Genomic DNA, 22,506 nt, shown 5'->3' with positions numbered 1-22,506 from the left:
TTTCAGCTCGTACCTCATGGTCGACGAACTGACTGACGCGCATTGGGCTATACCAATTATTCTGTTTCTTGCTTATTTGCGAATGAATAGAATTGAAACGAAGCAATTGAAAATCCGACAACATAACGATAACAAGATGAGCAGTAATGGTAATATCCATAGTCCGTGATAGGGATATCCGTAAACGAGAAATTGGGAAATCGTCTGTTTAGATATGTAATGCTTGAGGGCAGATGGTCTCGCTAATGCTCTTTCGCGTGCGGCGTATGGCTGTTCGTGCCTTGTAATACTTGAGTCGTAGCATGACATCTGCCCATGCGATGCTCCTATGTAGTTCGTCAAGGCGAGCGCGATTGGTTTCGCTGTGGATGTTTGTCTGTTCGTGGATGCTTCGGGATAGTGTGGTTCTGAATCTATCCCCTGCTGCTTGTGTAGTATTGTTCACTGTCTCGTCGGTAGTCTCTGCGCCGTACATAGGAGTGTCGGGAAACATGGTGTGCTCCCCCCAGTTCTCTGGCAGTGACGGAGTAGTTCTTCGAGACGTTGAACATGATGGGCGGGAGATTAACTTAGACCAATAAGACGGCGAAGAAGATTCCAGCGCATCAGTCGAGGAGGTGTACGACATGGCGGGTGATGATGGTTGTAGTGATAGGTGTGTTATGGGTTACTTGAAGAGTCTAAACCGGTCTTTATCTACTTTCGAGAGCTCCACTTTTACTCGATACCCGACATCCGCGTTCGTTCTGGGCTCTGGAGTAATTCCCTTGAAAGGGGCTTTGGTTGTACGGTTAAGACGATGCGGCTCTACGACGTCCCCCCCCAATAGGAGAAAAGAGCGCTGATTTACCGCCTAGATTCCTCAACTACGCCGGTGAGTAAAACGGCAGTTCAAAAGTACCGAGTATTGAGTTATCGCCCGTCTTGAGGGCAAGCCTCGAAGCTGAGGCGTTTGCCGCTGAGGCTGTCTATAACACCTATACCCACGAACATTCATAATTCTGGAATTAAACTAGTATACATATTATTTTGATGTTATGTTAGCGGCTCGAAATGCATATACAGCATCCCCAGATCCGTAGTTGCACGACGGTAGAGTTCAATAGGGAGCTTAATAGGGGCTCACTGCATTGTTGGATGATGCTCACGTGACCTGAAACCATTCATCTCTGCCACAGTGGGCCTCACCGTCAACATATACCGCGACATTCCTGATGCTCATATGGCAGGGTACAACAGGACTCGCGAGGTAGAAGAACTACTCGCAAGAGCAGAAAACCAGCCCCCTTCGTTTACGGTCCATCTTCATCCGGAATACTGGGCACTCAATAACGGTTCCAAGTTTCTGTACAATAACCATATCGCGGTATGTTGATGCGACGCCCGGGGGACTGTTATCTGACACGGCGAATAGTCCCTGCTTGATGATATTAGAGCACATAGAATACCGGTGGACTTTCTCTCGCTGTTTGACACCGCGCGTGTGCCGTTTTACGATGGTGCGTACCAGCCACACACTTCGGCTGCTCGGTACTGAACGTTTATCGGCATAGGGTGCATGATAGTTGAGCTGCTCGACTACAGACCGCAGAAGAACAAGGATCCGTCGCCCGACAAACCGGATCGCACCCGTGTCGTTCTCCACCCTGATTCCGAGACACTCTGGGCGGACATATGCCTTCTTAACCAGAAACACGAGAATAAATGGACAGACGCGGATGCGCTGGAAGTTGAAGCCCGGATACTTGTAAGTGCCGTCGTGAAGTAGTCAAACCTGAAGTTCACTCTGTTTAGCTTGCAACCGCACCCCCTCTATGCCTTGACCCTAACCCGCATCTTACCCGCATCGCCAACCACATCCTTCGAGTTTCTACACCTACCGTGCCACTGTCGTTGAAGCGTAAGGCCGCCGAGCTGGAGCGCGAAGAGGATGAGGTTGACAAGACACGTCGACACAAACTCATGTCATTCATGAATCCTCGGCCGAACACATCGCACACGCATAAGTATGTCCCGTGCATACGATCTAGTTGTCTCGTAACTTACCTTAACCTCGCGCCATCCCAGCTTCCGTCTACTCGACATTATCCAGCGTCAGAAACAAGAAAAGGAGACAGCAGCAGCAGCAGCCCAATCAAATATGCCTATACCGAACTTATCTATCAACGCTACGCCCGCCTCTGTGCCTAATGGGCAAACATTCGGTCGCCAACAAACGCCCTTGCCCGCCAGTCCTCAGAAACCGCCCACCGCGCTCAAGAAAGATGGGCCGGAGGGGGCGAGAAACTCAAATTCCCCCCACCCCAATTCTGCGACTCAGCAGTCGTATACTCAACCAAACCACGTAGCGCCGTCTCCCAGCGCAGCATCTCCTACGCATCAAGCCTCGCCAGCGAACGGACCATATACCAACGGCGTAGATGTCACCCAGAGAACGTCCACCCCTGCTCAGTATGCACAACCTCCGCCTCCGCAACAACCCACACCCATCCCCCGCCCTCCCTCATCGCAGCCCACACAACCCACACAACCTACACAACCCCCGCGCCCCCAGTCTCGGCCTCCGTCGCAGCCTCAACAAGGGAACAGACCTACGCAGCCAATGCAATACCCCGCTGGTACCGCTGGGCACTTTATCCAATCGCAGTCGCCCGCGCTACGCAGCGCACAAGCAAACACGCCTACACCCCAGCCGCCGCCTTCCGTTCAGGCCCAGGCCCAAGCTAACGCTCAACTCATGTACCAGATGCAGCAGATGCAGCAGCAGCAGCATCATTATCAGGCGAGATTAGCCGCTCAACAGCAGCAACAGGGTGGACGATCAACTCCGCAAGCTGCAAACGGACAGGCTACCGCCGCCGCTGCCGCCGCCGCTCGCGCGAGCCCTCATATTGCCAATCAACAATTGGCAGCTACTCGATCGCCGATGCCGCAGCCTGCGCAACAGGTACAAATGCAGCAGCAATTGGCCCAGTATCCACATCTACTGCGCCAGAACCCTGCTCTTGTACTTGCCGCTGCTGGTGGTGCGCGCGCATCGACGTCTCCCCTTCCTCCCGGCGCCGTCCAACAGCAGCATCAGCAGCAACATCAACAGCAGCACCTCCAAGTCCCTCAAGCGGGCCAAGCAGTGGTAAATGGTCAGCAACAACAGCAGCAGCAGGTCCCGATGGTCGCGTTTTCCATGAATCCGCAGATGTACAATTACGCTCAAATGATGCGTCCGAATATGAATATGCCGTATTGGATGGGGGGAAGGCTGGTCAACGGGATGCCCAACGGTCAGCCTATGGCTATGCCTCAGGGAATGGCAGCACCGAATGGAAGCAACCCTCAGGCCCTTGGCGTAGGGAAGCCTGGTGCCGGGCAGGCGCGATAACAGACCGTGCTGGGAGAGACAATCGTTGTATTATATTGGCCCTCACTTATTGTACCGTGTATTTATTTGTACCATGGAGGAAATCATTAATCGTTAAGCCCTCGACGGGGGGTTCGTTCGTACACTTAGATTAGCTTAGGATATCTTGAGTAAAGTTGTGTGGTCTAGGATGGCATAGAATATTGTCGACCAGTCTACGAAATAGCACCCCCGGATGCTCTCTTCCTTCTCCTCAAGTTCTCCGCTGCAATTCTTTGAACGTCTCTATCCAATCGCTCCTTCGCCTGCTCCCACCCACCCTCTGACTTCCACGCCTCGGGATTCTTCAGGTTCCACCCTAGCTGCCGTTTCATCTTCCCCACATACCCCACTTCACTGGCACTGCTCCGCACCACCTTATCTCTCAGTCTCTGCGTCTCCGTCATAGCAGCGAGCACATGGGCAGGGGGGCCTTTGGCCTTCCGCCTGATAGTACACGGCAGAATCTCCCCGCGGGCCTCGCGCGCGCGTTCCCGGATTTTGTTCGCGATTTTGTCGCGGCGGGCCTGCATGATGGCTTCTTTCAGCGCTGTGGAGATGGGTGTCTGGCTCCGCTCTGTATCGAGGTCAAACCCCCTGTGGAGGTCGGCTCGGACGCTGTAGAGGGGGCCGTCTGCCAGAGAAGGTGAACACCAAGACAGTCAGGGTATGGGAAGGGGGAAGGCTACGCACCCCAGTCCTTCCCGTCGGGACCGGTATACACGGGGTCGAAGGAGGCTGTTGCGTGTTTCTTCAGCCCGTCCTCGAATTCACGCTCGCGGCGCAGATCGTCGATCCATTCGTTGACCGCCATCAGCTTCAGCGCCCGTCGTTCTCTCGCGGCGCGGCGGCGCTTGATCATCATGGTTATAGCGAGGGGCTGGGGCTTCAGACGCGGAAGCGGGCGGTTGGACAGTGTAGCACGGAGGAAGGACCCGGTCAGCATAGGGCGGTTTTTTAAGCGTTTCTGCCAGGCCTGATTGGGGGACGTCAGAGGGCAGTTCGCTGAGTGTAGGTAATAACTCGCCAGTTCTTCCCGCAGCATGTTCTCCAATCTCAGTCTGTCCCGTCTGGTTTTAAGGAGCCGGTCGTACCTCGACAATACGGCCTGCATTCGCGCGTCCCCCTCGTAGGCTGCTTGAAACGCATCCCGCCACTACGTCGACGGTCACCTGTCTTGGTTCGTGCAACGGAGCGCGATGACATACCTGGTGACCTTGACGCAGTTTCGCCCGCGTGGCTTCCGTGCCAGTCAAGTGCTGGTTCTGCCGAAAGAGCTCCCTCACGCGACATCTGATCTTGAGTTCGCCAATAAGAGGGGAGCAAGCGATCGTTGGGACAGCTCACCACTTCGCTGGGGGCATGACGAAGCAACCCCCGGTAGAGACCCCAGAGAGTGGGTATTCTGTGCGCGCCGAGCTTCCAGAATGGCACGCGCGCGCGGACGCGGCGCAAAGGAGAGACGAGACTCGCGATTTTCTGTCGAAATGCAAGTGATTTGGACAAGGCTGACATCCGGAAGTAGTTGTTGCCGTTTTCGGAAGAGTTTGCGATCCGCTCACACGCGAAGAGATGTTACACGCAGAAGCCACGTAACATGTTCAGTGAACGTCTAAGGAGGCACCCGCTGTATCTCTTTCAACCAAGATGAAAATCAATGGGAACAGTGGTCTCTATTGAGCCCCATTATTGGTTTCATGGAAAATAGGACTGTTGATGGAATTAATATTCCAGCTTCCTACGTAGTCAGCACATGGTGGATAATTGCGTAACAGTTTGTACGAGAACTAGCATACTGTGAGTAAAATGTAATGAGTATGGAGCAAAGAAAGTGCTATTAGTCTATCCAATAGCAATGCTGCGTGGTTAAGTGCAACAGAAGGGGCCATACGACCTCCGGAAGTACAAAGGGGAAGAACTTTGGAACGGTTGACGGCGGAATGGTCAGAGAATGTTGCGACCGAACCCCGGCCGTGACCTCGACCAATTAGAACATAGACTCGTACAGCCCAGCAGGACCTCATTGACACCGGGGGAGGTAGGTGGGGCGATCTCACCAAAGGTCAGCGCGGCCACTCGGTAGCATGGAATACCTATGGGTAACGGGAGCGACACGGAAAGGAAGGGGGAGGACATACCTTCAAAGAAAGCGCTGCGGTGTAGTCGTAGACCATATCCTCGTGGAGTACTGACTGTGGGAAAATTGTACGCCTAATGCGCTCGGCACCCGACGCGGGATCATATACACTTCGCGCTCCACCCATCTCTGCCGCAAACCACCATGTCCCTCACACTCCGAATATGCCGTTCTTCTTGGGCCCGCAATACCAGGCTCAGGACGTCGCACTTCACGCGGTCCCTTTCCTGGTTCTCGTCGCATGCATCACCTCTGGCCGTGTCGTACGCCATAGTGACCCCGCCTCGAATGCTGGTAGCGCGTCCGCCACCTCGACGGACATTCTCTACGAGCAGATCTCTGGCCGAAGCCGCGCCGAAATCTACATTAGACCCTTCGTCAGCAGACTCGGACGTTCTGAAAGCCTTCTCAGAGACTACGTTATTCCGCAAACTTGCCGACGACCCCGAAGCTCTCAGAGAGATGGCAGAATTTGTGAAACTGCTAAAGTCAAAAGGTGTGCAACTTCTGCTATACATACGACGCGTATTTTGAACTGAATGTCGCGCAGGGATTGATCCAACATCCGGTAAAACACTGGGAACAATGCAGATGCTCAAGTTGGTTGCCGACCCCGAATTTAGAGAGGCAGCGAAACGGACGCAGGAGAGGCTGTTGAAGTCGGGCGTAGACTTGAAGTCCCCTGTGAGTCGTCACTCAAAGATACTCGCACATGTGTGGTGCTGAGCACTAGTCCTCATGTAGGAAATTATGGCGGAACTCATGGCACTCAAGAAATCGTGAATAATGCGCATACATATGTATTTATACTAATATACTGCATAATATCTTACTTCGCTATCGCTCACGACTTGGCAACGCGATACCACGGCAGGCGCGGAGGGTGTATCCACAACTATGCGCGCATACAACTATGCCTCGACTTAGTGCTCCCATGGAAGATATCCTCAACTGCAAACGGGGCGTCGACGCACGTAGGAGGATTAAGATATCAACGTTGGAACCTCGTCCGAGCCCTATGGAAAGGATCAAGTTTGAAAGTATAGGACCCTTCGACTCTATTCAACCACGGCATTCCAGTGGATGGCGCAAGGCAGGTCATTTACCAGCGTACTTTATTGCGGCGCAGAAAATCATTGACGCTATGGAATCCAGGTAGTAGCAGGTAACTGTGAAGCATGCACCCGGATGCTCGTCTTCATATCGACTTGAAGTCCAAGATAATCCATGAGACCGATTGGCGAACAGGTGGAATCGTAATAATCGTGAGCGATGAGGCTAGCCGCCCTACCTCACGCCCCTTTCAGGGCGACCTAGACGAGCATCTGAGTTGTCGGTGAGGATGCTAGAGTCGGTGACGCTATCGCGCTGGCAAAGCTCCTTTCTATTTGCATCCCCACACGATTCGGAGCCTCCCTTCCGTGTAGTCCCAATTACATGGCGCCAAGATCGGAACACATTTTTTGACTGAGCGACACTGGTAAGTTACTTGTGGAATCATTGCGGGCAACGATGCTAACTGTCCTGACCCTATGACTCCGTCAGCGCAGAATATTCCTCTGCAGCAACGTTTCTCGTTCGAGTAATGACCCCAGATCCTGCCACCTCTTCATAGGTGAACTTAGATGGCATCTGAGCGAGTCAAGCGCCGCCAGTGCAGAATGTGAGCCGTCGGTGGGGACGCCAGAGTCGATGGCTCTATCCCACGTATTTTGAGCAATTATCAACCGTTCATTGGGTAAAAATATCAGAACCTACAGACAGACTTTAGCGCCGTGAAAACCCTACACTCCAGTTCCTTCGACGTCGGATAAGTTGGCTCAATCCCTGCTGTACGTGCGAAATACGGACGACTGGTGTGCACAAAGTCTCAGCAACACAGCTTAGGTATAACGTATGTGTGCAGTGTATTCTAGCGGGTGATTGGTCTGATTTCAGTCTAACCCATTACAGACAAGCTTTATGACTTTCCCTCGCACGGCCGATGATCAATTTTATGGTAGCACGCTTCTTGCCTCGCTTGTGCATTACGGGGCCACCCCTGCCAAAAGAGTCTCCCTCATCTCCTACCCTAGTCTTCCCCACACTTCGACCTCCAGTTTTTTCAAGTTCACCCTTCCAGTCCCGTCTCTCGGCCGGGGTCTGTCAGTGTGTCGACGATAGAACGTAAGTGCACGCAATCCCTCTCGTAATTCTAGCTCATTGTGCATGCATGCCTCCGTCCAGATAGGTCCATCCTGCAATGCTGTTACTTACTTGGAGGTTCTACGGCCAGCCACCCTTCTCACGACGCTTCAAAAAATGTAACTCCACCCTTCTCAGACCCCGCTGTCGTTCTGATCCTCTCACAGCAAAGTCGCCGAACACGCAGATAGATAGGAGGTGCCTCTCGGTGCGTGGCTGCTTCCGTCGATAAATTAAAATTAACAGATCTTCCTTTCGAGGACGTAGCAGTTGGTTGGGGCGTGCGTGGATGTTCCATTCCTGCGAAGCTCCACGCGCACGTAATCATTGCGAGCATCACGAGCACATCCAGCATGCGGAACGCCCCAGCGTCTCCGGAGGGAGCACGGGAACTCCCAGGCGACGTGGTAAACGTACGGTTACGGTTGGTGCTGGGGCTATTAGCGGATATTAACGGTGTGGAGTCGGAGATGGCTGCATGTGTTGCTAGCAATTATGGCGGACGGGTTTAGCTGCGGGCTGCCGTCGATTCGTCGCTCTCGCCAGGCGTCACACTATTCACGGCGTGCATACGACGTCAAGGCCGGCCAATGGACTCGGGAGGCTCCTTCCACCTGGAGGGCAGCTCGCAGGCGGTTAATGGCATCGCTCGAGGAATCATCGACCCTGCATTCGCTAACTAATTCTCGGTGCAAGTTCGTGGCTGATCCGGTTGGGTTTTCCCCGTCCAGTGCTGCGGTGGTATACTATTAGTCGAGACTGCCGTTTCGGATTCCCTCAAATCGCACCTCCTGCAGCATGTACGAGATCTGTCGCCGATGCCATTATCACACTCCCTATCTTCCCAACAACGAGGATGATCGTACAAGCAGTCGAATAGAGCCAGCCAGCCATTATGTTTATGCGTCGTTATATCCTTACGGGTAATATCCAATTATCAAACTGACAGGATAAATCCAAAGGTGATGATCGGAAGGTGTTTGAACCTTGGTCTGTGGAGCGGCAGACTGAAGCCAGGTAGGACTCAAGTGTTCAATCCCATCGTCGTCAATATTTCGTTCACAATCAATCGTTACAACAGTTTCCAAAATTTACAATCCAATCCTCGTGGTCATACATAAATCATAACAATATTCAGATCACAAATCACCCAGTACACGCGACACCTTCGTGCAAAGACACCGATGAGCTGAGTGAGTTGCAACGGTTGAGCTCGACTAAAGGCAAACAAGCATCAGCATACAGAGCAACAGCGATCAGCGTGGGCGGCAACATACTGAAGCGTAAAACACTTCAAGCGACGACGCAGTACGCGCCTCCGCCATTGCCTCCGCCCTCCTCATTGACGGGGGGCACGGCGACGGTGATGTCCTCGAATTTGGTAGCGGTGAAAGCGTCCATTGGTGATAGGAGGATGGTTCTCGTTGTGAGTGCGAGTGGTAGGCTGCTGGGGTGAGTGACCTGGGTGCCATTGGGGCGCTTGGGCCTCTTTTATGCGGCGGTGAACAAGAGAAGGGGTATTGGATTCTTGAGGCGAACGTCTCAGTGGACAATGGACCGCCCGGGACGATCGGTCTACATTACTTGCATTGCATATTCTCTTGTCGGGTGCGGCTCGCGATGCCCCCGACTATGTCTGCTGACATGAAAATCAAATTATATTGTTCCAGCAATTTGCCCAAAGTACAGGTCTGAAGTCGAAAGTCACGAAATGAAGTACCGATGGTAGGTAGTTGTCATCGAGTACCCCGGCAAAGGCACGAAGGCGTGCAGTTGCGCGCTCCCCCAAAGTCCCCGTACCCTCCTATGTCACCGCGACGACGTACCGTCAGGTTTGGAGTGCTCTTACACGATGCGGTGACGATATACTAGCCGTGATGGTCCGTCTGATTTGTGCTCTACTTTAGAGGAGGTACTGTGTCCTGGATGTTCGGCCGGAGGTTCAGGAAGAGCATCCTGCCGTCCCCACCGTTGTTGGTCCTTCTCTGAATCCATAACATGCGTAGATGAACGTGTTTCGTCGGCTATGAAGCAGTCTTTGGTATCACTTATCTGGCCGTCCAATCCCCAGAGGCGGTAGGAAACCGCGAGCAAGCCGTATAGGGTTACCTGTGACTTGGTTGTAGTGGAGAGTTGACGAGCATTCAATAATCCCTCCCTCTCATCGAGCCGTTGTCTCCACAACCCTAGTCTCTCCAACCGCCCAGCGGTTTCCTGGACCACCAGGCCAATCTCACTATCTGGTTCTCTTTGTTCTACATCACCAATCACCCTTGCGATCAAAATGCGATATACTTCTGAAGGTGTCTGCGTGGGCGTTGGCCATACATCCGGTTCCCAGCTGACTTCTTCAAACGATGGTGCCAATGCTTCGATTCCCGGGTTGAGGCGACTTCCGTTGATGCATCGAACCTTCTTGATCATTCCCCCAAGAGTCGAGCGCATCCTCGCGGCTCTACGCCGTGCTTCAAGGCCAGAAAGACGCGACCCTCGACGCCCGCCCAAGACTACGTCGGTGCCAGGTATTCCTTCGTCTGAGGCCTTGTCCTTGTTGAATCGTCAACGAACCACAGTAGGTCCATCAAGAAGGTTTCCTTCCACAGGCCCCAATGATTTGACCATCCAGTGAACATTACCGAGCGCTTTATCACTCCTGATATCGCCACAAACCGATCGGAGAATTGAGTCAACAAACAAGACGTGTAGAGGGACTGGAGTTGTAGCCAATACTCGTGGCATCTTTCCGGGTTGTCGCGATGTGTATTCAAGGCGAAGAACAATGCCTTGGCCGAAAACTCCTTCACCTCCCCTACGGGCACCATCACCGTTGCAGAGCATTCAACACACTCCCAAGCGAGCCCATTGGACCCATAATACAACGTCCTTGGCCCAAGGATTCGCTCTTGCACAACCCAACCCCGCGTATGAAGGGGCATTACACTGTGAGTAAGTGCTGATCTTAAACTAAGATCAACTGCCTTGTTGCTCTCGACCCACCAGCCAGGAAGAATCCGGCAGTGGCGGAAGAAAAGCGGGTTCCTCGCATTTTCAAAGAAGCAGCCGTCATGGGCATTGCGTGCTGTGAGCGCGGCGATGGTACACACGGAGGTGGCGTAGATTTCTCCCATGACGGCAGAGCATGTGCGCCACTCGGACACTGAGTCTTGTATGATACATAGTGAATCGATCCAGAGATAACGGTACCTGTTGCGATGTTGGGCTAGGCGTTCGAGATCAGGTGGGATGCTGCAGGAATCCTCACCCTAAACGGCGTGTGATGATGACCGCGTCTTGGAACGTTTTTGGTAAGTCTGGCATGGGGATGCCGGTACTCAGTCGAGCGACATTGTCACTCAAAAGCCGGAGGGTTGCAGCCCCCACCCCAGCAATGAATGAGTGTTAAAAACCCCAAGCGCTGAGTGCTTGGTGGTTCGTCAGTATGTACAAGCCTCGGATCCGTACCGTTGTCGTCTCCGACATCGATTAGACGACTGGGACGGCAGTTCGACGTCTTTGACGCTTCCGAGCGACTGTGATGTGCTGTCCAAGGCATTTATGTAGCCATTCTCGCACAAGAGAAAAGGTGGCATTTGACGCAAGGGACCTGGCAATTTGGGCATTCTGGTAGATGTGTTGTATCGCGGGCGGAAACACGAAGCCTGGTCGAGCGTTGGTTTGTCCGCTTAGAGTGCCGCATTCTTCCCAATCATCTTGTGGAACCAGCACAAGTCTCGAATATCAGGGTATTAGCGGAACGGTTCGGATCCCTTTGACCGCTGCTCAGAGTGTAGGTCTATCGAGGTACTCACCGAATGTTGGCACCATGGACATAGCATATGCTCTGACGCGAGTTCCGCTGGATTATTTGCGCCTTTGAGCATTGTGCAGCGAGCTTGGAACTTTAGCCAGAACCGTTGAGGGAATAGCACCAAAGCTGTGCTGAACTGATTTCTTCAAGATTGCTTATCCAAGTTCAATCAGACGCCGTTGCCACTATACACATTTTGCGGTTTACGTTCTCTCTGACTTCATTGTACAATGCAAGTGCAGGGTGACTAGTGGTGCCGCCAGTGTTAGAAGGCGGTCCAAATGCCGAGGGTTGATGTCTGTATGGTCTTCCCTGAACGCTGGAGATAATATGCTATGGCAGATGCAATAGTCATGTTCAGCCGGTAGAAATAACACGTCTACAGAGTGATTCCCCCCATCATCACATGTCATGGCTGCTGGTCGAGCGACGCGGTTGTTGAAGCCGGTATAAGAATCGTCCATAGTATAGAACGTGCCTTGAGGGAAACATGCGCTCTGATGGCGTTGGACGAGCCGATCAGATGTAAGTGGCATAAACGTCGTCTTTGGCTCGAGAGGCATGCGAAGTGGGGCGAACCAGACTTCTCATGGTCTTTCGAAAATGGCGTTGTGACTGTAGGCGGGTCGTTGCTAAAATTCCCAGATTTTACTAGCGTGAGAGGCAGGAATGGCAGGAATGACAGACAGCATGGAGCTGCTTGCTTCCTCGCGATCACCGTTACAGTAGTTGGGGGTATCGATGAGAGGGGCCGGGACAGTCATTCTTCATTCTGGCCAACGTATTTCATTGTACGATCGGTGCTGAGGGTGACATCGTTGCCTACGACAATGGGAGGCATGGGCTCGCGAAAGATGCTTTTGGCGTCGACGAAGACGACGATGCCTTGGAGTTCGCAAGCCAATTCGCAGAGTGAGTGGACGTAGGCAGGTTTGCCTTCGGTAGTGCTTTGCAGCGGCTCCATGACGTCGATCGCATCCCTGCCAACAGAAAAGGCCTCAGAGCGCTTGCCCAGACTTCGCAACGCATTCGCCATCCCAAACAGTATCAGGCTCTCGTGTTGGATCATAATGAAGTCCCCAGGCGGGGCAGCTAAATTCGCTTGCGCTTTGACGTCGTCGATGGATTTAGCTTGCCCTAACGCCTCCCATGGTATACTATACGAAGTCGCATCGTCGGACTCATCTATGGAGGCCCGATCAGTGCTCCTGACCACCTGGAGGGCGTCCTGGAGAGTTGATAGGGCTTCTAACGGCTGTCCGGCTTCGAGGTATCTTGCTCCTAGCGAACGCAAAGCGTATACATAATTGAGCGGGTGATGAACCCCGGGATCCTGGAGAGAACGGAAAGCATCGACGGCCTCCTTGCAGATAATAAGAGCACCCTCCACGTCGTCTCCCATAGTCCAGTTTAAATCCGTGAGCGCGTATCCGAGGTACGGGAGGAAGCGGTGGCCACCAGAGGTCAAACTGAGGGTGCGTAAAAGCTGGACGACGCAGCTGTCGTTGAGAACAGCGTCTTCCATCAGTCCCAGAGCGTGAAGCTCGCATCCAAGCCACAGCATCGACAAGGCGCATTCCAGGGCTCCTAAGAGCTCCAAGCGGCCTTCGAGTAGCTGCGTCACTTCCCAAGCTTTCGCTATCGTTCCCTTGAAAGTCTTCAAAGACTTGAAGACACCCAGCGGGGCCGGGTAAGTGGACGATAAATTTACATCGCCAGGAATACGTGTATCCGCTACTTGGAGGAAATCGTGAGCTTCAAAACTTTCGATGATGGTGCACATCTTCATATGAAGATACTCTCGATCTATATTGTGGAATAACTGATATTGAAAATAAAGATAAGTCGTCAGTTAAACTCGGATGAAGGCCTAGCTGGCGCTTACAGCTGGCTGAGGAACTTTGGCTCGGTCGGGCCCTAGAAACCCTTGTCCGTAGAGCCTATCGAACTGATTGATATTCGCCCTTTGTTGCACCTTCAGAACGAGCACCGTGTGCTCAATACGAGCCGAAGCGAGTGCCGTCTGCGTTGACAGTAACTCCGTGCGGGCTGAAATGACAACCTTTATGCGAGCATGCGTTTAGTCCGTTCGCCCGTTCGCGACAACAAAATCTATGACGTACCGTAAATCGAAGCAAACACGACTGAACTTGCTCCTTCAGGCGAGCAATATCATCCTCCACGTCATCCGCCTTCAACCACTGCTTCAAGCCAAACTTTACTTTTGCAAGGGCGCTATGAGATGGCACGCTGAACGTCTTCTCGCAGCGCGCGTGAACGTTGGAAAGTTGGCTGAAAACAATGCAGAGGATCAGAGCTCAGGTGCACTGCTTGGAGTACGAAGCAATGCAACTGACGAACTTAGCCGATTAAGAGACTGATGGAGCTCGGGGGCACCTCGGAGTGCGTGTTCCCTCGCACTGCAAAGGTCCTGCAAGTCGTACAGCGTTTGCAGTATATCTTCTGAGAGATGGAGAAGTTGCTTTCGATTCTTGCCGACCTACAGCCATTGCAACCAATTAGGAATGCTGTTGTAAACCATCGTAAACATAAACATTGTACTCGCCCTCTCAACCGAACCTTTGATTTTGAGTGCTACGTCGACGAGCGTGAGGACGGCGGTCGTGATTGACAAGGGATCCATGGATGGGGATAGTAACAGCAGTAAAAGAACAGGATAAGGACGGAGCAGTGTAGATCACCGCTATTATATGCCCGCTGCATGAACGAATCGGGCTATGGGGATTGATCATGGGATGCAGGGATGTGCGGAAGTATTTGTCTCCGGCGCTTATTGTAGGCTGGCTGTTGGTTGCTTGTTGCTGCGGACACCATAAACCACGGTCCCTGTCTTCGAGTGTTCTAACATTAAACATGAGCAACAGTAAGTAAGTAGCTAAACCAAATACGGATGAGGACTTCACCTGAGTGTCGTATATATAGCTCTTGACGTTAATCATTGATCAGATCAGTATGATGTTTCCCATCACAGAAAGCCAGGCCTACAAAGAATGCCTTCCAGGCTCCAAACCAACTCTCTAACATGTATGAACGTGGTATCCCTGACGCAATGGGGGAACGCAGCTCCTCTCGTTTCACTACTTATCTTCTCGGTTTAGCTTAACGCCACACGTTGACACGGTTTCCCTGGCATCATCACTTCGACAACCTGTACCACCAGCGGACAGGCCTAACAGACCCTTCAGGTGCGCCAGAGCGCAGCGCTTGTGGCGGTTAGCGCGGTCTCACGGGCATTGCTTTGTTGTTTACACGGATATTATTAGATTGCAACCCTTGCAGATCGCAAGACTGTGAACGAGTCCAAAGGTCTATAATTGCAACGTAGAGCTGGGGCTAGAATACTGGGGCATGTTATTAAACCAAATTAACAGCTGTGGAGATTTCTCACCGAATGGCAATAAGAGTCGAGGCATCAGCATTGGAGCATGGGCTGCGGCTCCTGTAATCGTATGTAGGTACCATAGTATGAACGTATCAAGTCATGAAGACCAAGACATGAGAATGGGATCCATGAGAGCAAACATCGTATCCGGGGTGAGTGGACGAGGACGAAAATGACTTGAAGAGAGATCAGTGCTTGTCCTTCGGGCGTCGACAACATCGGGATCACTAGCATTGAACAAGGTGCGGTCTTCGTCAGCGCGCTCGCTGCCGTTGTGAGTAGTTTCCTCTGGGTACACTAGATCAGAATTGGGAGGGCCGGGAGACGAACCGGGGAGAGAAGGGGGAGTCCAAGCAGCCGCCAACAAGGAGCCTTGGTTGTGGATAGGAACACGAACAGGGGTGGGCGCAGCAATTCTAGCGGCATAACGATCGCTAAGATGTTGGGCCACCCGACGCGCATTCGATACATTCGTTAAGGAAGTACCTGGGGAGTCGGACGGTCCAGAAAGAGGTATTTGTGATTGCTGATGACCCGAATGGGGAACGGCGTTCTGGGGTGCGAGCTTCGGCTCCGATCCAGATATAGGTAGTGATTGAGCGGTTTGGCCGTTGTGAGCTCGTGAAGGCGTAAAGGTATTCGCAAAGTAGGCATGAGGTGGTACGCTCGGGGGTGGCATATAGTCCAAATATCCAGACGAAGGCAAAGATGAAGCTGCTCGAGAGGCCTGATTTTGACGGTCGTAAGGCAGATCAGGAACCTGGTAACTAGCAAGACCTTTGAAAAATATCTGAGGTCAGAGCTAGATGTAAAAGAGCTGTTCGTTACCAACCTCGGGGGGCATTTGGGTGCATATATGCGTCTTGAGGTGGGCGCATCGAAGAGGCCGGGGTCACAGCAGGCTCCAGTGGTACAGATACTTCGTTCGAAAGGGTTTTATGTCTATGTTCAAGTCCAGCTCGACGACCATTCACTACGACGGGTGAAATTGAAGCCCTTGCGCTGGACGCATGGGATCGATTCAAACCACTAGTCGGCTCGATTGGGAAAACAAGAGTACTTTGAGTGGGCAACTTCGACCTTTCAACCGACATGGCCACGGGAATCGATGCAGGCAAGGGCGCCATATGATGGCTATAACGGAACCATTCAGCCTGCGATTTGAGGAACATGGTGGTACGAGTTCAAGAGTAACGACGCGACGCGACGCGCCCACTAAACCCCACTGACTGTGGGAATTTGAATTCACGTGTGGCCCCTGAACGTTTGAACCCCCCCTTATGGAGTAGTCGAGGAGTCCTTTCTCAACTTTTGTCCCGCCGCCGATATAGTTTGCATTAGTGCGGCGGGTCGCCCTTCTAGGGCAAATTGAAGCACATCGTATTTCTTTTCTCGTCCTTTGTCTGACTTATTGACTTATTTGAACCGCCTGACGCCTCAATTCATATAGAGGACGATCGGAACCGTAGTGGAACAAGCACTGTTAATTCAAATCTACAACCACTCCTGCGAACATGGACGTACCACATTACTTAGCCATCTTAAGGCTACGACGACGGATAGAGGAGCACATGCGATAGTATTTTCGCGCCTTTTCCGGGGTGCCAGCGAACCGCCAGCAAACGGCCCACCCGCTTTCGAAGCGATCCGTAGAATACTTCGAAGACGGCGTATTCAGTGGTGCTCAAATATTCACCGTCGTGATAACAGGTTATTCTAAGCCTCCTTTCAATTATACTGATGTAAATCCCCGAGTCGGGAGTGGAGCCTGCATAATATCACACCGGCAGTCTTACTTACGAAGGGGAGGTGCATTGATCAGTGGTCTATGGTCCCACATACACGTATATTGCCTTCGGAAAGTGCACGCTCACCCTATGCCACTGTCGAACACAGACTAATTTATCCTGTATAGGAACTTCGATTCCACGATTATTCCCAAGGCTAGAAGACGGCTAGTACTTTTGCTCGACCCGCTAAGCTAGGTCCCATACGGCTCGGTCAGTCCCAACCCCACCATATTCGGGCAACCTCGACGAAGTATTCCTTACCCAAACGCACCTCGGCGTTCCTATGTCGGTTGACAACCCCCGACTAGACTTGGAGAAAAACACTGCGGGCATTGCCCGAAATCATCGATGGTGATATCGTGATGACACGCGGATAGCATTCAAGTTTTAAACCCCGTATTTCCGACAGCAATATCGAATAGTAAACTCTGAATGTCAACTAAAATAAAATCAGAATAACTCATGCATGAAAATTGTGAATACAGCCATAATAAACTTGAAGGCAGAAATGGTGAGTAAATCAAGAGGAAAATCAGAATCCCCCCCCCGAGGATATCCTGGAAGTATCTTAGATGAAAATCAGACTACCTCGGGTGATTAAAATCTAAATATCTCCAAGCTTTCATCCGGGAGGATATGCTGATGATATCTAGCATATCTTCTTCGGTATTTCCTTCATTTAATCACTGAGATCATATTCTGAATATTAATTAACATACATTCAGAATATCACTCGCCGTTTTTGATCGATCGATCGATATGTATTCCAAGATGTAAGTCTTACAGCAAGAAAAGATTTGTACGTATGAAATCCCGCATTAGAGGGCGAATCTGAGCGGTAGGCAGTGCCCGCGAAGCTCTACGGGACCGCGTTGTGTGCCGTCGTTCCATGCGAATTCGGGGTCATCGTTACCGTCGACGGTTATCGTAGCTCGCAACGATCCGTTGCGATATATATATACGGTCGCGGATAGTTCGAGTAGCGCAGATTCCGACGCGCCTCTGTACTCAGAGTCGTCAGTCGCTGAAGCATGCATATGGCGATCCTTACGTGATAAAGAGAGTGTCTCTCTTCTTGATGCAATTGCCAAAGCGTAGAATCGCGGCGTTGTAAACGTCCATCGCGAGTTTGTGAGTAACGTCTGACGTATAGTATGTTTGGTTGATTGACATGATTCTGTAAGCAAGTGGGGGTTAGAGGAGGCAGAAAAAAGCCGTATGAAAGGCAGGGCGTACCTTGCAGCAACGTTGTTGGTGGTGGTGGTGAGGAGGAGGGAGGTTTGATGGCTCAAAACATTTATTTGTACCTACCTATCGTTTGTAGTACCTACTAGCCATCGCAAATACAAACGAAGACACCCTCTGCGCGTCCATCCCACTCCCAACTCTCCTCGCTTCGTGGACGATCCCACAATTAAAACCTACGCAGCGAACCAACAAAAAGGTGAACACACAAATCAAATTTTTCACTTACTCACTCATGGACCAGGGCGCACGATACCCGAAATCTTTCACTAATTACTCACTCATGGACTCGCTCCACTCACTGTACGCTGTGACGATATGTTATTCTGCTGATCATTCAAGGTGACGCGTCTGCCTATTCCCTCTAAGGTATCGCCGTGTTTCGTTGATAGGCGTCAGCAGCCACGGTGTATCACCGTTCCATAGCGTCGTGGATTGCGTGGTTAATCTTGTTGATCGAGCCGTCGCTGAACCAAAAGTCCCAGAAATGGGTCTTCATCTCCGTAATCAGACTGCGATCCAAGTGGGAGACTGCGTTATACACTGTAGGATACAGTAGCTGTCAGAATACCGCTTCGCGTGGATTACAGGATCGCTCACCTATTAATAGGAAATCCGAGGCCAAATATGCCTGCACATCCAGCATCGAGGACACTTGTGTTTGTATCATCGAATCTGTCGTAGCACTACACGTTCGTGGCGACTTCGACGCGGCCGGCCACCCAGATCCTGCTGATCTTCTCGTCGATAGAACGTCATCCACACGTAGGGGTTCTCGCGAACGGAACCCGTTCGTGACGCTCGCGTAGCCACTATGGTCCCAGAACATCCTACCCCTACCCGCATACCATTAACCCTACGCTCCCCCGCCCCGACCTTCCCCAGAAACCCCATTTCGTCGATATCCTGTTGATCACCCACCGTCGTCGCGCTCATAGGCTGGCCGTTCGCGACTCTGATGGACAAGCGGCACGGGAGTAGCTCGATTCATTGACGCAGAGGCGAGCAATTGAGGCGCTATATGCGTCATTCCTTGCAAGTACGATATCATTTCTTTCGTTGGACGTAACAAGGTGTCCTATTTGCCGTACGTTTCCAACTCGGGGAACGCCGTAGGTGACTTGGATTCGTTACGAGCAAGATGGGGCCGGGGGAGGCGATTCAGAGGGTGCAGGCCTTCGTGTCGTCGTATACCAGGGCTCTCCTAGGCCAATATGCGCGTCGGTTCTTTTCTATGCTTCGGCTGATGGCAAGTTTTCGTGTAGGTTCCTCCGGATCTACCCTCATGCGCTCATTCAAAGCATTGATCGCTTTGGATATTCAACTGCGCGAAAATGAGTACTAGTCTTAAGTGAGGTGACCGCAAATGATAGGGAACGAGAGTGAGCTGTGTTTGTCTCACATGGTGTCCCTTGGAGTGTCTAGCGTCCAACGTGCGATGTCCAGAAGTAAGTCATCCCACACGCTTGTTGTGTCCCCTTCAACTCAGCAAACTCGCCACTGCTGCCTGCTTCCGCTGCGTGCTCCAACGCCCACTCAATCATAGCCACTATCCGCCCTGCCAAAAAGCGCATCGGCCGTCGGCCACATCGTACGCATCATGATCAGCCTTAGATCTAGATTAGGACGTATCTTTCAGTTCAATCGAATGAAGGCAATTGCAATGTCCCGACTCACAGATTACCCTTGATTTTGGTGGGCCGACATCCTTCGCACTTGCAAAATCATGCAGAGTCTAACGAATCACTGAAGGCCGGGAGCTCTAAGCTAATTCCTTTCTCTCTCGCTGCTGCCTAACTTTCAACTGAAGTGAGCATTTCATGATCAGAACCAGCGGAAACCCCACACCGATTTCTAGATAGGTTTTGCTCCAGGCCAAACTAGTATCATTTCTTAAAGGCACATTACATGCGCATGTACAGGAGCGTAAAAGTTGACCATCCAAGAGGGTCCAAGTCTCAAGCTTAAGTACAGCGTTGAACACTGTACTTCTCGAGCCTCGGGGAATGAACGTTAACAACGTTAACGTTGTTTTAAAAGCAGTGACGCCAGCCAATTCCACTGCAGCACGTGCGAGGAGTCAGCAGTGTCACATGATCAATGTAAATTTAGAGCCCATATCAGGAAATCTAAACATTGCAGCTCAGCCTAATTACCTCTAAATAGTTGCAACTATTTATTGTGAGGGAAAAACGTGTTGTCTGCGTTGCAAGTCGAACATGATCATGAGTGGCCAGTACTTCCAGCCCATACCATCCTCTAGACCTTGGTTATTCACCCGACGTTCTCGCGTTACAAAGCTCTCCGTCCAGCTCACATGGTCTGACGTCCGTATCAAGATGTTATATTTGCGGGGGTTCACGACGTTAACTGTGACAGATAGTTTGTGGTCGCCCCAAAAGACGTATCCGACATCAAAATCGCAGCTAGCATTGGAAACACGATGTGGGATCAATGCAGCCATGCAGAGAAAATCTCTACGTACACCGAAACTCTTTGGCCTGGTGTTGTTGAAGTCACCGAAGGGCCTCATAGATCAAAAAAATGGGTCGGTGAGTAATTGCTCTAAACTCGATCACCGGGGCGAAATTTTAAATGTCTAATGCCGTATCAGCATCAGGCGGTTTCATAATAACCCATAGAGACACAGAAGTCATGGTACAGGTTATCCAACCTGTTCCATTAGAGTACTTCCCCAACGAGGTGATACATGGATCATGTGCACTATTCGAAAATAGTATTCAACTACTGCAACAGATCATTCGTAGGACCCTTGAGGAGGCTGGGAGAATTTCCCGAGGTGCAAGTAGAAAGCGGGATGATGAAACGGAACAAACGACACATTGTGACGGAGCACTGCAGTATACCGCATTTTGTAGGAGCTTCCTTTAATGCAATGTCCGCGACTCAATAGATCCGGATTTGTGCATGGTAATTATCCATACTGAGAGAACATCTTTGAACGGTCAACGTATAGATTATTCCCTGAATGACTGCCTGAGCTATAATTATAATATGATCTATCAGTCTGATGATCGCGTAGGGAGTGATAATAGCAAACTCTTACCCGGTCAAGTGGTAATATATGAACAAGTTTCATTCCTGGCGCAGCCTCCATGAAAGTCAACGCGCAGTGCGATACCAGATTTGAAAGTGGTATAAAATGATGCTGTCGATCTTCTCTGTCGCATAAAAAGCCCGCTACAAATCCATGCAGACGATAAGGATCCATTGTTGAGTCGATTGGCGTGAAGGCCTGTATAGAGAGATACACAGCACCAGGTGGGTTTTGATAGTCGGACTGAAGGATGTTTTCAATAGTGCCCGCTAGGAGACTGGCCCCTTCCGTCCCAGAATGTGTTGATGGGGAGGACCTGAACATTACAGAGCCGTTTCGATACTTGGCAGAGTTTGCACGTCCGTACGGAACACCTCGCCACAGAACTTCTTCGAAGGCTAACACACTTCGTGTCACCTCCTGCGTAGGGGTCATTGAGCGGAGCTTGTGGTAACATTGATCGTCTAATCTCAAAGGTTCGGATTTTGACCCTAACTTGAACTTTGGAATGTTAAATTCGTGTAGGCGATAGAACGCTCGTGGGTCTTCGCTGCTTATTTTGGATAAACTTTCAACAATCCTGGGGACATGTGCTCGTAGTGTCCCATCATCGGATAACAGCGCGGCGAGGTTGGCATTACGGGCGGATGCAAGCATCATGGAAGTCTCGGTCTGACCTACGGACGATGAGAATCCGACATGCCAAAAGTAGATGGATGATCAGCTCACCTAGTTTCCTATTTGTATTGACCCGATGGAGGAAATTGATGTATCGTTCATAATAGGGAGAACTGTGAGCATGAACGGGACCAAAATCGTTCAGCATTGTTCCTAGGTGAAGGGCGGCGTGATCAACGGGCTTGAGGGCGACGTCGGGGTATAACACACGAGAATCCGTCATATATTTGACGATGTATCGACTGTACTCAGATATGTGCTCTTGGGAAGTGGTCCTCATATTGGCGATAACGACAGCGCGAATGAGATCTAGGAAATTCGAGAGTAGGTCGTGCCTGCGTTCATCCGCCCTATGCCATAGCCGTATGAGAGTGATGGGGAGGTGGACAGTACATAGCGTCCGCGTCTGATCCGCTGATAAATCCGTGACCGACGCCCAATTCTTTGGAACACGGGTGGTCCAACTTGGCAGCAGCGTGCGCTCCATGTCCTCCCAAACATGCATCAGAACATCGATCCCTAGGACGGGAGCTCGCTTGTTGGTGTCAGGAAGATGCTGAATAAGGGTTTGAAGGGTATGATCATCGGAGCTCGCCTGCAGTATAATTATAAGTACATAAAAATGAAGTATATAAAGCCAGTATATCACCTACTTTGGTTAAGATTGCGTTGGCGAAGGGCATTTTTACTTGTCGTCCATCTCTTGAAACGGCGTTGGGGTCGATATCGATAATGCGACAAACCTGCTGGAGATGACCCACAGTTATTCTCGAGATCTTGCGTTGCAGGGTTTCCAGCCTTTCGGC

At 51.3% G+C, this 22,506-nt stretch overlaps 6 protein-coding genes across 6 annotated transcripts; 2 read left to right on the top strand and 4 right to left on the bottom strand.

Moving 5' to 3' along the window:
- Nucleotides 1-1,222: 1,222 nt before the first annotated feature.
- SPT20 (Transcription factor spt20) lies at nt 1,223-3,379 on the top strand (the record flags this gene model as incomplete). The annotated part of the gene is made up of 5 exons (XM_036775745.1): nt 1,223-1,366; nt 1,415-1,499; nt 1,554-1,747; nt 1,795-2,006; nt 2,068-3,379. 5 exons carry the CDS (start codon nt 1,223-1,225, stop codon nt 3,377-3,379), a joined length of 1,947 nt encoding a protein of 648 aa, XP_036631764.1.
- A 194-nt stretch (nt 3,380-3,573) lies between these two features.
- PC9H_006193 (uncharacterized protein) lies at nt 3,574-4,912 on the bottom strand (the record flags this gene model as incomplete). The annotated part of the gene is made up of 5 exons (XM_036775744.1): nt 3,574-4,031; nt 4,091-4,373; nt 4,425-4,553; nt 4,606-4,695; nt 4,745-4,912. 5 exons carry the CDS (start codon nt 4,910-4,912, stop codon nt 3,574-3,576), a joined length of 1,128 nt encoding a protein of 375 aa, XP_036631763.1.
- Nucleotides 4,913-5,678: 766 nt separating this feature from the next.
- On the top strand, nt 5,679-6,317 carry PC9H_006192 (uncharacterized protein; the record flags this gene model as incomplete). The annotated part of the gene is made up of 3 exons (XM_036775743.1): nt 5,679-6,030; nt 6,085-6,218; nt 6,279-6,317. The coding sequence occupies 3 exons, from the start codon at nt 5,679-5,681 to the stop codon at nt 6,315-6,317; spliced, it is 525 nt and encodes a 174-aa protein (XP_036631762.1).
- Nucleotides 6,318-9,011: 2,694 nt separating this feature from the next.
- On the bottom strand, nt 9,012-10,163 carry PC9H_006191 (uncharacterized protein; the record flags this gene model as incomplete). The annotated part of the gene is made up of 3 exons (XM_036775742.1): nt 9,012-9,206; nt 9,439-9,522; nt 9,588-10,163. The coding sequence occupies 3 exons, from the start codon at nt 10,161-10,163 to the stop codon at nt 9,012-9,014; spliced, it is 855 nt and encodes a 284-aa protein (XP_036631761.1).
- Nucleotides 10,164-12,286: 2,123 nt separating this feature from the next.
- PC9H_006190 (uncharacterized protein) lies at nt 12,287-14,170 on the bottom strand (the record flags this gene model as incomplete). The annotated part of the gene is made up of 5 exons (XM_036775741.1): nt 12,287-13,348; nt 13,412-13,588; nt 13,650-13,818; nt 13,884-14,026; nt 14,093-14,170. The coding sequence occupies 5 exons, from the start codon at nt 14,168-14,170 to the stop codon at nt 12,287-12,289; spliced, it is 1,629 nt and encodes a 542-aa protein (XP_036631760.1).
- Nucleotides 14,171-15,026: 856 nt separating this feature from the next.
- PC9H_006189 (uncharacterized protein) lies at nt 15,027-16,101 on the bottom strand (the record flags this gene model as incomplete). Its single annotated transcript, XM_036775740.1, has 2 exons — nt 15,027-15,706; nt 15,762-16,101. 2 exons carry the CDS (start codon nt 16,099-16,101, stop codon nt 15,027-15,029), a joined length of 1,020 nt encoding a protein of 339 aa, XP_036631759.1.
- Nucleotides 16,102-22,506: the final 6,405 nt, after the last annotated feature.

Source organism: Pleurotus ostreatus (assembly GCF_014466165.1).
Source record: "Pleurotus ostreatus strain PC9 chromosome Unknown scaffold_4, whole genome shotgun sequence".
Lineage (NCBI taxonomy): Eukaryota > Fungi > Basidiomycota > Agaricomycetes > Agaricales > Pleurotaceae > Pleurotus > Pleurotus ostreatus.
The sequence above is the reverse complement of the archived record's forward strand: the minus strand, read 5'-3'. Positions and strand labels throughout refer to the sequence as shown.